The following is a 13,825-nucleotide window of genomic DNA, read 5'->3' on the forward strand; positions in this document are numbered from 1 at the left end:
AATCTGATAATGTATTTTTAGCAGTTCCACGTAGTGCCTTTTCTTGATTTGAGCTGCATGGGGAGAATCAGTATGCGATGTTGGAGGGCGCTTGGATCATTGGGTTCTTCTAGGAAGTTTCTGGTCTGGTTCACACAACCGTGAGCCTGGTCTGCAAGAACGCATGAAATCAGGTCACCTTAGTGATTGTTGAGCGTTTGCAACTGACACAGCTCTTCTCTAAACTGGATTTTTAAAGCAATGTCTAAATAAAACTAAACGCTGTATGCCTAGGAAAGGTACCTCTATTTTAAATAACATGGTTTTAGACCTCTCACTTTGGTACCCAAGGTTTAAGTTTGTTTTTATCCTGTTTCTGGATCTTTAAAAATTTGATTTTGAGCGTTCGTTCTCTGAAAGGCTCATTCTGCCAAGGAGGACGCGTTACAACAGTCAAACCTGCATGCACATCCGACAGCTCCTGAGATTTATTTACAACCTATTCTCCACCTTGTTGTTAGAGAATAGCCGTGCCCTCCATATTGTTGCAACGTCTCATTTAATTTCCTGAATGAAATTCTCCTATTTTCAGGACAAGTCCATAGGGATAAAAAGGTGGACATGAGATACACTCTGTTGCTACCTGTGGTTACTTCTGAGTGGAAAAGTGAAGGGTGGTTCTGTTTTGCTTCCCACCTCCCAACCCCCATCCTTTTTGAATGTTCAAACATTTTTTTTACATTTGTGTATATTACTTTCTAATTAGTGAAAAGAGACAGACATGCAGAGAGACCAAGAGAGGGAGAGAAGAAGATTGATTGGAAGTTGGCAGATGGCAGCTGGTACATGGGGTTGTGTCTGGGTTGAGAGGTCCTCTATCCCTTTACATGAGGGATTTTTTTATATTTTTGTGTGAGTGAGTTTTAACTGCATTCTTGCAATTGGGTTTTGAGACCAGAACCCACGAAGACTAAATCCTGAAAATAGGAACACACACCTTGACGAGAAAGTGCGAGGAAGGAAAATTTAACTCCAGGGGGAAGAACTTGGAGACAGGCCAGTTCCATCAGCAAGACTAGGCTCCTGGCGATTTTTGTCTACACTATCTCTTCTGGATATCCTCCCCCAAAGAGTGCTGAGAGGAGGAAAGCTCACATCCAGATCTGTGCAAACCTTAATCCAGCCATAAGTAGGGAGGATGGTGGGCCCTGGAAAAGTAATGTTCACAGACAACAAGCCATGTGAGCAGTTCCCGGGACACTGGAACCACCCTTTCTTTTTTCCAGTTGGTAAACAGCTGCTCTTGGTTGAGAGTATATCATATTCAGTTAATTAAGTCATATTTTCTACTCATTAAATTGCTTCTCTTTCACATGATGGAATTCAGTACTGTGCTCAGTATTTCATGTTGTAAAGATCACTGTGGATTCCAGGTGTCCTACCAGCTGGGAGTACATCTGTGAGTCACTGGACCAACGAAAACAAAATTTATTCCTTGAGTAAAAATTTTTCTCCCCAAATAAGGTGAGGTCAATCTTAGAACTAACACCCCAGCCATAATTGGCTATTTAACAGAAATACTTGGACATAAGTTATCTCCAGTCATTTGGAAAAATTGTAAGATTGGTTTGAGACACTGGCCTCTTGACTTTTTTAATCATCATGTTTGCCTACTTGTCCCAAACACACACACCTTTGTGCAGACAGGCTTATCTGTATTTGAAGATGTAGCTCTTTAGTGTCACATACGTTAAGGCACAATGGTTGCATGCTGGCCTCTAGCTCGGTGACATCTATATCTACCTGTGTGTTCAGCAGTTGATGAGAGTTTTGAACAAAGTGTTCAATTAGTATGAATTTACTGCTGGTGTGAAAAGCCCTTGCAGAATGATGAGAGGTATGAATTGTGGCCCTGCTGTTTTGCTTTGTCAAGTAGAATCCATGATATTTAAAATCCTGCCGGCACCACTTACTGAGCCTGATCAAGGATGCGTCAGACACTTTCTGTACTTGACTCACGTCTTCGCAGTGTCTGCGCAAGGTCAGTTCTAGGGCCGCCATTTACAGGTGGGAAGAGGAAGACTCAGTTTACCTGTGCAGATCCCTGCACATGATCAATGGGGCCTGATCAAAGCCTGTATGTTTTCCCACCTTACCAAGCTGTCTGGTTATTATTCATCACTTAACAGGGTCCCCTGAGAAGCCTGGAAAAAAACAAACTTACTTTTAGGGGACCTCACTTCAGTGGTTTTTTCCAGCCCACTAATCAGCCAAAACCTGTAATGGCACTTCTTTGTTGGAATTAAGATGTCACAAAGATTACCTCTGTATCGGTGGCTGGTAAACAGTAAAAATAAGTAAATAAATAGAAGCCAAATCAGTACTGAGGAATAGTTGTCCTTTAAACCACGTTACGGTATGCTAGGAAGTTTTATGATTAGTCCCTCCCTTATTAGAAAAAAGCAGGGGCGCCTGGTTGGCTCAGTCGGTTAAGCGTCCAACTTCGGCTCAGGTCATGATCTCACAGTTCATGGGTTCAAGCCCCATGTCGGGCTCTGTGCTGACAGCTCTGCTTCGGATTCTGGTCTCCCTCTCTCTCTGTCATTTCCCTGCTCATGTTCTTTCTCTCTCTCTCTCTCTCTCTCTCTCTCTCAAAAATAAACATTAAAAACATTTAATTAAAAGAGAAAAAAGAAAAAAAGCAGACTCTCCAAAGCATGAATTTGTTGTAGGCTTATTTGTATCACAAGAGGATTCTGTGTTTTCCTAGAGATTCATGGCAGAGTTTGTTTAAATTGTAAGTTGTCTTAGTACCTAGAAAATTGAACCTTTGAGTCTGAAAATTGTGTGCAACCTAGCTGAGGTGTCCAGTGGGTCTCACTAACCAAGCTGTCCTTCTGTGTTTTAAGAACCAGCTCCTGGCCGACCACGGACATAATCCTCTCATGAAAAAAGTTTTTGACGTCTACCTGTGTTTTCTTCAAAAACATCAGTCTGAAACGGCTTTGAAAAATGTCTTCACTGCCTTAAGGTCATTCATTTATAAGGTGAGCTGCTTCCCCGGGGGATGTCCTCATCGATGACCATACTTGTCTGCCTTGCACCTGGGGTTGAAGGGAGCACTGATCACCACGTGGGCCTCGCTCTCTGCTGTTGCCCCCAGTTTCCCTCGACGTTCTATGAAGGGAGGGCCGACATGTGTGCTGCTCTGTGCTACGAGATCCTGAAATGCTGCAACTCCAAGCTGAGCTCCATCAGAACCGAGGCCTCCCAGCTGCTGTACTTCCTCATGAGGAACAACTTCGACTACACTGGAAAGAAGTCCTTTGTCCGGACGCATTTGCAAGTGCGTGTAGTTTCACTTTTCAATGCGGGTGTACCCTATGGGGTTCTGTTTTAGCAGGAAGATTTTGTCGCGCTTACCGATAGACCTCAGTGTAAGCACAACAAGGTATGGCCTTGCAATGGAAAATTGGAAAGTCACGTTCACTGGTTTGGTTTGTTTCATTCTCCACATTGTAAGATTTGGGCCCAGAATGTGTTTCTGTCGGTAAAGGGACATTTGAAAATTGACTCGGTATTGGACCGACTGAAATTCCATTGAATCACAATCTATTAGAATCTACATGAGGATGCCCAATAGCGAACATCTTAGCTGAAAAACATAGAAAGTCCATAGTGGTTCTTTTCTGTCTTCCATCTACTGACATACCTACCATCCCTCCAGAGTTAACATGTCTCAGATGCTCTGCTCTAGGAACCGTGCAAGATACGGAAAAGTCTTAAGTATTTTTATAGACTCCCTTTTTCTACAAACTCATGTAGGAGTGCCTTTTCTATCTCTGTTTATTCCTTTTTTAAGTAAATACTTATTGTTTGCAAACTACATGCTAGAATTCACAGATACAACCATGAACCAAACAACCCTCCCCTGGCCCTCATGGAGTGTACAGTCCACTGGAAGACAGACCCCATTGTCGGTGCGCTGTCCCCAGTGCCGTGATAGAGGAACTTGAGTGCACCACGGAGGGGAGGGGCATCTGGCCGGGGCAGGGAGGCTTCTCAGAAGATGGGAAGGAGCAACAGAGGTTAGCACATCTAGAGGGTGAGCATGTGTCAGGCCATGGATGCACCAGGGGAAGGGCCTATCCAGGGAGCTGGACGACGTCCTCATGGTGAATTAAGAATATGGGTGAGAGCAAGTCAAGAAGACATCATTGCATATTTGGAGGGATCACCTGCACCTAGAGCTGACAATGGATCAGGGGAGTCAAGGGCTCAGCTGGAGAGACTTTGGGGAAACCTTGGTCAAATCCAGGCCAGAGAGGATGGTGCTCTAGACTAGGCATGGTAAGGTTAGAAGAAGAGCATGAGTTCACAGTGCTTAGAGACTGATTGTGAAGGAATGGAGGGGATGGTGAAGGAAAAGGAGGGAATAAGGATGACACCCGTTTTTTTACTTTGTATAACTGGGTAAAGGCAGAGCACTTCACAGACCCCAGTAAAGACAGGTGCTCCCCCCCCCCTGCATAGTTAATATGTAAATGTTTTAATAAAAAAATATAAAGGACAGTCCACTTATTGAATATTTAGTGTGTATAAGCTCAAACCAGTAACTGATGGGGTAAGTGATAAGGTCTCCCTTTTTATTAGAGAAAGCGAGTAACTATCCAAGTGATAAGGTCTTATCTGATTCTCGTGCCTAGGTCCTCCTGATTAGCATTTTGCTGTGCAAACAAAATACTTAAGGATAGCAAAGTCACCTTCTGGAATGATTCTTGGAAGGGGAAAAAGATGACTCAGGCATTGTTTCCTGCACTGAAATGATCTGTGCTCAAAACTTTGCACATCCTAACTGAAGACAAGAGCCAAGTTTAGGGAGTCATTTGAAGGTGAAATGATCTGTTCACATTTGTGTGTCCCTAAGGTCATTATTTCTGTCAGCCAGCTGATAGCAGACGTTGTTGGGATCGGGGGAACCAGATTCCAGCAGTCCTTGTCCATCATCAACAACTGTGCCAACAGTGACAGGCTCATCAAGGTGGGTGGCCCCCAAGACTGCCTCATCATCTGGTGTGTGTGCGGACAGGCAGAACACAGCTGAACCCGTGTGTCCTTCTCCCACCTTGCTTTAGCACACCACCTTTTCCTCGGACGTGAAGGACTTGACCAAAAGGATCCGCACAGTTCTGATGGCCACCGCCCAAATGAAGGAGCACGAGAATGACCCGGAGATGCTGGTAGACCTCCAGTACAGTCTGGCCAAGTCCTATGCCAGCACTCCTGAGCTCAGGAAGACGTGGCTGGACAGCATGGCCAGGATCCACGTCAAAAATGGGGATCTCTCTGAGGTAGTCCTGCAAGCCTCTCAATCTCGGATTTTGGGAGAAACTAGTTATGTCTCATTCGCTAGAAGAAACCAATTTTAACGGGGCACCTGTGTGGTTCAGTCGGTCAAGCATCTGACTTCGGCTCAGGTCACGATTTCACAATTCATGAATTCAAACCCCACATCAGGCTTTCTGCTGTCAGCGCAGAGCCTGCTTCGGATCCTCTACCCCACCCCACCCCTGCAGCCCCTCCCCGCTCACTCAAAAATAAATAAACATTAAAAAAAAAAGAAAAGAAACCAATTTTAAGAAAATATCCCAGTAATTAAAGAAGTGATACTTCATAGTCTTCTAAGCATCTCGGTAGTTTACAGCACGGTAGAGGCATGTTCCTGCCACAAGAGAGCATTTTCTGAAAGCTCTTAGCACCTATGTTCACATAGATGGCCTGCTGATTCCAGTGTGCTCAGCTCCTGCATCGAAACTTCTGTCTAGTCCTAAAATCCAGCTCTTTTATGATGAAGTTTAATTTTCCTGTTCTTAAAGCAATGATAGGACATTGCTGTTTCCTTTGTGAGGTGGTCTGTTGTCTGTGGATGTGGTAGGTGTGAGAGCACTACCCTTGTACAGAGGGGCCACGTTTCCCTAAGTAGACAGAGTGGCGGCAGGGAGCTAGGCGCGCAGGCCCCGGGGACAGACTGAATCTCACGTCCAACTCTCACTAAGTCTGTGACATTGAGTCCATTGTTAACCCCTCTGGGTCTCCATGACATCGTCTGTAAAAGGGGCAAAATCAAAGAAAGCAGTAGGCTGTATGGCAGGGTCTTTGTTCCCCCAAAAACTGTTTACGATTTGTGCCTAAGACATTTAGGTATGATCAACAGTATTACCAAAGAAGCATGCTTTTACTTTTAAACTTCTGTTAATTGTCTAAATTAGTAAAATTATGTTCTACATCTGAAAGTTTCATGTAGCTATTTTTATGTATTGATGATTCAAGAAGTCCATTCTGTTTGACCATAAATTTATTCTGAACTACATTTTAGCTGTGATAACAGTGAATTACATATTACTGGTAGGAGTGATTTTTCTGTCATTCTGACAAGAACCAGGGGTTCAGGCATCAGAATCAGGTTCATTTCCAACAGCTATTTGTGATTTTTTTTTTTTTTTATAACACTGTGGCAACTTAGTAAAAAAAAAAAAAAAGAGATTATTTTTATTTTTCTTTCATTTTAAGGTGTTCATAATGTTATCTAACATTAACATTAATTATAACATTAAGTTATAATTTTGGTTTATAATTCTATGTCGGGAAGTAGTTACTACATTTTCTTAAGTTGAGAGAAAAATATATTAGCTGCTGAAATATGAGAACTTCTCCCAGAATCTAGGAAGACACACACCTTTTCTTCAAATGGGCCTCTTTTTACCTTAAGAGAAATGATGCAGGAATTTTCAATAGTATAAGAAAAAATGCTTTTTTTATCTTTTATGTTAAAATTCAGTAATTCAAAATAGAAATGAGACTTAGTATATTTACTACCATTTGTCTCAATTTGCAATTTGCTTCAAAATTTCATTTTATGTGAAGTGTTCCACCTTTTTCAAAAGGTAAGATGTCAGCCATTAGAACCCTAGTTCCCTTGAGACCTATTGTAAGTACGTGCAGTCATTAGATTCCTGTCCGTGAGCATTATGACATGATTCTGAAGCATGTGTCTTTTATTGTAGGCAGCGATGTGTTATGTCCATGTCACAGCCCTGGTGGCAGAATATCTCACGCGGAAAGGTAAGGAATGATTCCTGTGTTTTGTGAAATGAATACAGAACTGTACAAAGCAGCAAAGACAAGTGAGAGCCGTTCAGAAAGATCGGGAGGTGGGAGGTTTGGATGTGTGTGTGTGTGTGTGTGTGTGTGTGTGTGTGTGTCTGTGTGTCTGTGTGTGTCTGTGTGTGTGTACGCTATATTCATTATTTTATTCACATTTGCTTGGCTTGGTAGGCACAGCAGAAATGCCAGTATCAAAAACAAAACTGTATGGCATGTTATTGTATAACCTTTAACTAATGGCTCTGTCTTGCAAAAAACTAGTTAATGAGCTTTGCATCTGGGTGTCCTTGACTGGCCAATCTCAAGCTGAGATTTATTTTCCCTTAAGATTCCCACTGGAACTGTTTATCAATCAAATGGCAATTGTAACAGGAGATTATTTGACAGTGTTTTCTGGAACCGCGGCCCAGTTGGCTTTACTATGTGGGAAGGCAGCCTTGCTGGCTAGAAACCTCGCCTCCCCAGGGAAGGAGGAGAAGGCAGGAGCGTGTGGGTGCTGCTCATTTGTGCATTATGTGTTTGTTCCCAGATGAGCAGGCCATGAATTTGTTCACAGGTTCTTTTGGTTAAACACCAGTCGTTCATTTCCAGTTTGAAATCAAGAACACCAAGGTTTCTAGAAAAGCTGGTCACGTGTGCCTGTGTCCTAGAGCACAGCAGCACCAGATCTGGCCAACAAGAAGTACATTTACAAAGTGAGAAATGATATAAAGTCATGTGCCAAGGCCAGGGAATTTCTGTACTTCTGGGACAGCTGGCTGTTTGGAATGGAATTTAAGGGAGTCTAGGCTTATCCTACATCAGAGCCCAAACGAGAAAGAAATTAAAGAAGGGCTCCATATTCTCTTGCTACTAGCATGATTTCCTGTTGAGACCTTTTGTCAGGTAACACATTTCCTCGTGTTTAGAAGCAGACATAGCCCTCCGTCCGGAGCTGCCCCTCTTCCCCTACAGCCACAGCACCTGCCAGAGGAGGCGCCGGGGAGGTGAGCCTGAGGGTGGGCCCGGCCCCCAGGGCCCCCGCTGCCCCATCCACATGACACTTAGAGGTGTGGGGGTTTTCTCTTGCAACGCTGCATGGATAGGCTCGGCTCTCCTTCCCTCCCTTCCTTTCCTCTCCGGTTTCCATGGCAATCTCTTCCTGTGCAAGGACCGGAGGCACTTGGGCCACCCTTGTAGTTGTCCCCCTGGAGCTGAGGTGCATATTTAAACGTATTCTCTACTGGAAACCTGGGTGGTTGGCTTCTCTAGTTTTGCTTTTTGTACATTAACATAGCCTCAAGCTCCTAGATTAATGCTTGCCATAGGGGAAGCTTTTGTCTCCAAAGAATAAGAGCAAGTCTCCAGTGGGACAGTGGCAGAGACCTCAGACAACCCATGAATGGCTCCGAAACCCTGACCATCGTGTCGCAGAAAAATACCTGACGTCACAATCTACTCTTTCGGGACTTGATTTCAAAATACTCTATACTCCTCTTTTTTCTGAATTAGGGGAGGTCTCCATTCAAGTTTTGACTTCTGTTTTGTTTTATTGTAAAGTGATCTCAAAATAGAGTGGCAAAGACATTTGAGGTCCTTTCTGTACTTGATCACCTTTGCCCAGCTGGCATTGTCCAACTGACACAGAACTTTTCCCCAGTGACTCCCAAGTTGAGTGAAGGCCCCAAATGGGCCATTATCGCTTGAGGCCTTTATCCTTATCCCGGTTGTTTATCCCAGCTCCAGCCTTCTACCGTCTCCCCCAGAGAATCTGAGTGCACAGGCCCCTGAAGCATTCATGCTGTACGGGCTCCTGCTCTTCTGTTTTGGGGAGGAAAGAAGGCCTCTCCTTACCCCTCGGGCAGCAGATATGGAACCAGCTAAGACAAGCTCTCCACTCATGGCTGCAGCTCTTGAGTTACATCTTGGTAGAATGCTTTGTGAAAGAGAAGAGCGAGTTCTAATCTGAGTTCTGGGTTACCCCCAGCCAGAGTTGGGGAGGTGACAGCTTGAAGGAAACAGTCCTTTTTGAGTCCTGTGTTTCACTTTGATTGGCTTTGGCTTTATTTTTCTTGGTATCTGAGCATGGTCCATCTTACCAAATCAAATTAAAGTTACTTTTTTAACTATTAATTGGATCCAATATGTGTTTCCATTTATTTACAGTTTATTTAAGGATTACATATATTTTAATAAAGGTGGGTGAAAAATTAAAATGAGCAAAGAATTGAGGGAGGTGAGGTGAACTATGAGGAAGCAGATGAAAAGTACCCAGTGGCTCCCTGTGAGAATGGGAGCCTGAGACATAAGAGGTTTCAAAGTCAGTCGTGTCATTCAGCACAGAAACGTGGCAGGCGGGGAAAGCCCTCCAGGTCCAACCAATTGCAGGTCAGTGACCAGCTCTCTCCCCTGCTGTCTCCATTCTAGGCATGTTTAGACAAGGATGCACAGCTTTCAGGGTCATTACCCCAAACATAGACGAGGAGGCCTCCATGATGGAAGATGTCGGAATGCAGGACGTCCATTTCAACGAGGTGAGCGCCTTGGCGAGCGTGGGCTTGTTGGGTCATGGAGTGTCTCAGGGCCGGCTGTGCTCTGCACACGAGGGTTTTCTCTGGGCAGCTGCTGGCTGCACACTTCGTTCTGACCAAAATAATGCTTCAGACGGCTGACACAGAGCAGCGAAAGCTACGCCATCCCCCTATCTAGGATTTCCTCCTTGTCTCTGGAAAGAGCTTGAGCAGCTCATTTAGGAGGGAAGTGAAGCTGAGAGCTCAAACAGTTGTGGTAATAGGTGCAGTATTCTGACCAGAAGGTTTCTCATTCTTTCCAGCCATTAATTTCTCCAGTTGATGGGTTTTATTGCTATTTTAATCTGACTTTTATTAGCACCACACTCTGCCCAACTGAACTAACCGGCCACTCTGACTTTTAAATCAGTGTCTCCGACACTGACCTCTCCCCCATGTCCACAGACACTCAAAGCCATGAGAGGCCAGACTGGGCTCCAGGGCAGAGCAGACCTGGTTCCCTGCCTCCACTGGAGTGCCTTAGTCCGGATTCTTCTCACCATTAGTAAAGAAGACCACCCCGTCCTACCCCCAATAGAGATCAGAAAGTTTGACCTAAGATCATCATGGCAATTTCTGTAATTTTCTTGCCAAAACAGGATCACCTTGCAGCCGCTTATCTGGAACCAGAAAGCTTTGAAATAAAGCTAGGAATTTGAACAAATGCCAGTTGTCTGCTTATGTTCCCTGAATTTCCTCTTTGATCAATGTCTGCCAGAAAGGTTTTTCATGTGTGCCCGCCTCTCCTCAGCTCAGGACAGAATGAAACAGTCAAGGGAAAGCTAGTTGATCCTGCCTGTCTTTTAAATAAAGAAAAATAAAATTGTCTGTTTCTTCATGTAGAGAGAAAGAACAGAGAAAGAAAGAAATACATTCTTCCTCTGTTGTACTTGTTTTTATGATGTGGAGGTCCTACGATTAATATTATGACTTTTAATCGTGTTCTTGCCCAGTAAGTAGAGCCATGATCAGACATCCTCAGTGACATTAACCAGGACATGTTAGCAGATCACACTTTGAGTCAGTTCTCAAAGTGTGGTTGAGGGAACCCCGGACCTTTTAGGAAGTCTTTGAGGTCCTTCCTTTTCCAACTGGATGTGTGTGTGAGGCTGGACTTTCTTTGTATACATCGTCCAGAACAGCATATTGAACAGATTGAAAGCAGAAGCAAATATGAGAATTCAGGTTTCTCCTATGACATCAGATGTTAAAGAGAGTTGCAAAAACGTAAAATAGTGCTACTTTTTCCCCTAATTTTTTTTGGGGGGGAGGGGTGAAATTTTTTTCATAAAAAATGTTATTTTTTCATTAACATAGAATAGGTTTATTATTTTAATTAAATTAATAAATCTTTTAGCATTTTCCAGTTTCCAGTCCATATAATATATGTAAATATTGACAGATAACACCCATATACATAAAAGTTCTCAGTAATTTTTAAGGAATTCTCAATAATTTCAGTGATATATAAAGGGGTCTTAAGCCCCCAGAGTTTAAGAACCACTGTCCTAAATTGGTCTCAAATGAACCTCTCAATTAAAAAGTAAGCATGAAAAAGAAAGATAATATATTGAATGCATTTCACATGTAAATATTAAAATAACTTTAACCACAATAAAGTTTTCTGAGTAGCCCGAAGGATTAAAAAAAAAAAAAAAAACAGCAACAACAAAAAAAAGGCCAGTTATTACATGGCGTTAATAGTTCAGCTGCCTCTCTACCTTGAAGTGTCTGGACAAAAGGTAATTTTTAATTTTTGCTCTGAAGTGTGTGACCTGTCACTGAGGTAATAAGGCTTGCACGCTCTTGGCTTTGAACTCCTCCTTCAAGGTGTTTGACTGGGTTCTTCTCTGAGAAGAGGCTTGAATGTATTGTCTCCTTGCAGAAAGCACCCTTGTCCCCCGTGCCTAAACAGACCTCTGGAGTCCAGCATTTTGTTTAGAATTTGGTAAGGAAAGCAACTATGCCACGAACAACTAAGGAGTTGAAAGTAAACAGTTCTCAGTAACCTGTCCCGCGGGGATGATAAATGAAGCTCAGGTCAGCCCATCTGACTAAGTATCAGGCTGGAGTAGTCACTGCCAGCAAGGGAATCAGCCTAGGAAATCATGTGCAGGCTTTCCTGAGGAAATTTGTGAATGGCATCCAGTCTGATAACTAAACATGTGAGGGGGTAACTTTATCAATTATTTCCAGAATATGGATTTTCCACCCTGTCCTTGAAGCATAAAGTTGGTAAATATTTAACAAGGTCCATAGTACGTGACGATCTATAATGATTAGGGTATGACTTGGTGGGGTTATAAAGTCGTGTGCAACCCCTGCACATCAAGACTGAAACTAGCTGGGAGTTGAAAGAATAACATGTTCTGAACAAATTTTTTTTAATGTTTGTTTACTTGAGAGAGAGAAAGAGAGACAGAGAGACAGAGCATGAATGGGGGAGGGGCAGAAAGAGAGAGAGACACAGAATCGGAAGCAGGCTCCAGGCTCTGAGCTACCAGCACAGAGCCTGACGTGGGGCTTGAACTCACAAACTGTGAGATCATGACCTGAGCCGAAGCCGGAGGCTTTACTGACTGAGCCACCCAGGCACCCCAAGAATAACGTTCTAAAAGCCAGGAAAACAGAAGTTGCCACACACATTTTTGCTTTGGCTATCAGGACATTTCAAGAAAAAGAGAAAGTTGAACATTTCTCTCCCAGGAGTTTTGGGAAAAGCTGATGGGAATAGGGGTGTAACATATAGCTTAATAAAGATCATTGCCCTTTTGATCTGTGTTATTAGATGTACTTAAATGCCTCATGCTCTCCTAATAGGATTTTCTTGGAGCTGCATAAAAATACACAGTTCTCCTAGCAGCAGACCACAGATGGGTTTTTATTGATCGCAGTTCATCTTCCTGGACTCTGATCTAAAGAGCAGACTCCCTCCCAGCTGCTTTTGATTAGATAAAAAGAAACATCCCATCCTGTTTACAATTCTGTTATGCAATTTGGAGTCCGTACAGATTGAAGAATTCCGAGTCCCCTGTGATGTCAAAATTCCACACAGCCCGTGAAGTTTTGGGGATCCCTCATGCAGGATCCCATGAAGAAATAGGTATCATACTCAGGACATTGAAGAAAGGCTAATAAAGGGACTATTTTGAAAAGTTTGGACAGGGTATAGAGAAACCAGTAAGTAATATCTCAGTACCCTTGAGGTGAGCAACAGCCGGCTTACCACCCGACACCCTGTGGGCCAGGGGAGGAGAGAGAAACCACATGGAGGGGGCACCTGACAAATTTTAGGGGTGAGCTCAGTCCTGCACCCTGGCAGAGAGGGGCAAGTGCATAGCCACCCCATCCTCCCTCTCCTCCTGCCCTCTAGGCTTCTACTGAGCCTTCCATGTTCTGAACTCAGCCAGGAGCAGAGGACAGGGAGCCCAGCATGCAGGCCAGCGGTCTGGTGCTTTGACCTCCCAAAGCACAGAGCGAGGAAGGACAGGGCCAAGAGGGACTCTAGAAGGGAAAATAGAAAATACAGTTCATCCTGACCAGTTGCCCACTTGTTGAAATTTCTTTGTAACCCCAAAATCAATATCCGTGGAGGCACTTTTGTAGTCCTTCAGGTCATTGCAGTAGTGACTGGTGAACTTCACCCATGCAACTTGTCTAATTGCTCTACCCTTGGCTCACACCAGGATGTATATGTCCCGCTTCATTTTGCAAATATTTACCGAGCTTCCTTGGCACTGAACAGAGTACTGGAGATAGCAGTGTGAGCAAGGTATGGTCCCTGCCCTGGGACACCGGACTGCGTGTGATGCTTTCTTCCCATTGAGGAGAAACACCAAAACCACAGTCCCTTACAGTCTCAGCTAGAAGTTGTCTGAGTTCTTTGTGACCTGGAAATTTCTAATTTTTAATTTATTTTATTTTGGGGGTGGGGGAGGGAGAGAGAGAGAGCAGGGGAGAGGCAGAGAAAAGGAAGACAGAGAATCCCAAGCAGGCTCCACGCTGTCAGCACAGAGCCTGATGCAGGGCTCAAACTTCCGAACATTGAGATCGTGACCTGAACCAAAGTGAAGAGTTGGATGCTTAACTAAAATTAAGAGTCAGCTCGGTTGGCTGAGCCACTCAAGCTCCCC

The 13,825-nt window shown here is 43.8% G+C and overlaps 1 protein-coding gene across 21 annotated transcripts in view; it reads left to right on the forward strand.

The window, feature by feature from the left end:
• Positions 1–13,825, forward strand: part of DOCK9 (dedicator of cytokinesis 9) — a 290,719-nt gene that overhangs the window by 250,144 nt on the left and 26,750 nt on the right. For 11 of the 21 annotated variants that reach the window (XM_060636789.3, XM_060636795.3, XM_060636796.3 and 8 more), the window contains exons 40-45: positions 2,889–3,026; positions 3,143–3,325; positions 4,907–5,020; positions 5,115–5,330; positions 7,044–7,101; positions 9,550–9,656. In XM_060636789.3, the coding sequence (XP_060492772.2) occupies positions 2,889–3,026; positions 3,143–3,325; positions 4,907–5,020; positions 5,115–5,330; positions 7,044–7,101; positions 9,550–9,656 (816 nt within the window). Of the gene's footprint in view, positions 1–2,888; positions 3,027–3,142; positions 3,326–4,906; positions 5,021–5,114; positions 5,331–7,043; positions 7,102–8,051; positions 8,130–9,549; positions 9,657–13,825 lie in introns of all 21 variants that reach the window. The other 10 variants (XM_060636782.3, XM_060636803.3, XM_060636787.3 and 7 more) reach the window with 1 other exon arrangement.

The sequence above is a fragment of the Panthera onca genome, chromosome A1 (genome assembly GCF_046562875.1).
Source record: "Panthera onca isolate mPanOnc1 chromosome A1, mPanOnc1 haplotype 2, whole genome shotgun sequence".
Classification (NCBI taxonomy): Eukaryota; Metazoa; Chordata; class Mammalia; order Carnivora; family Felidae; genus Panthera; species Panthera onca.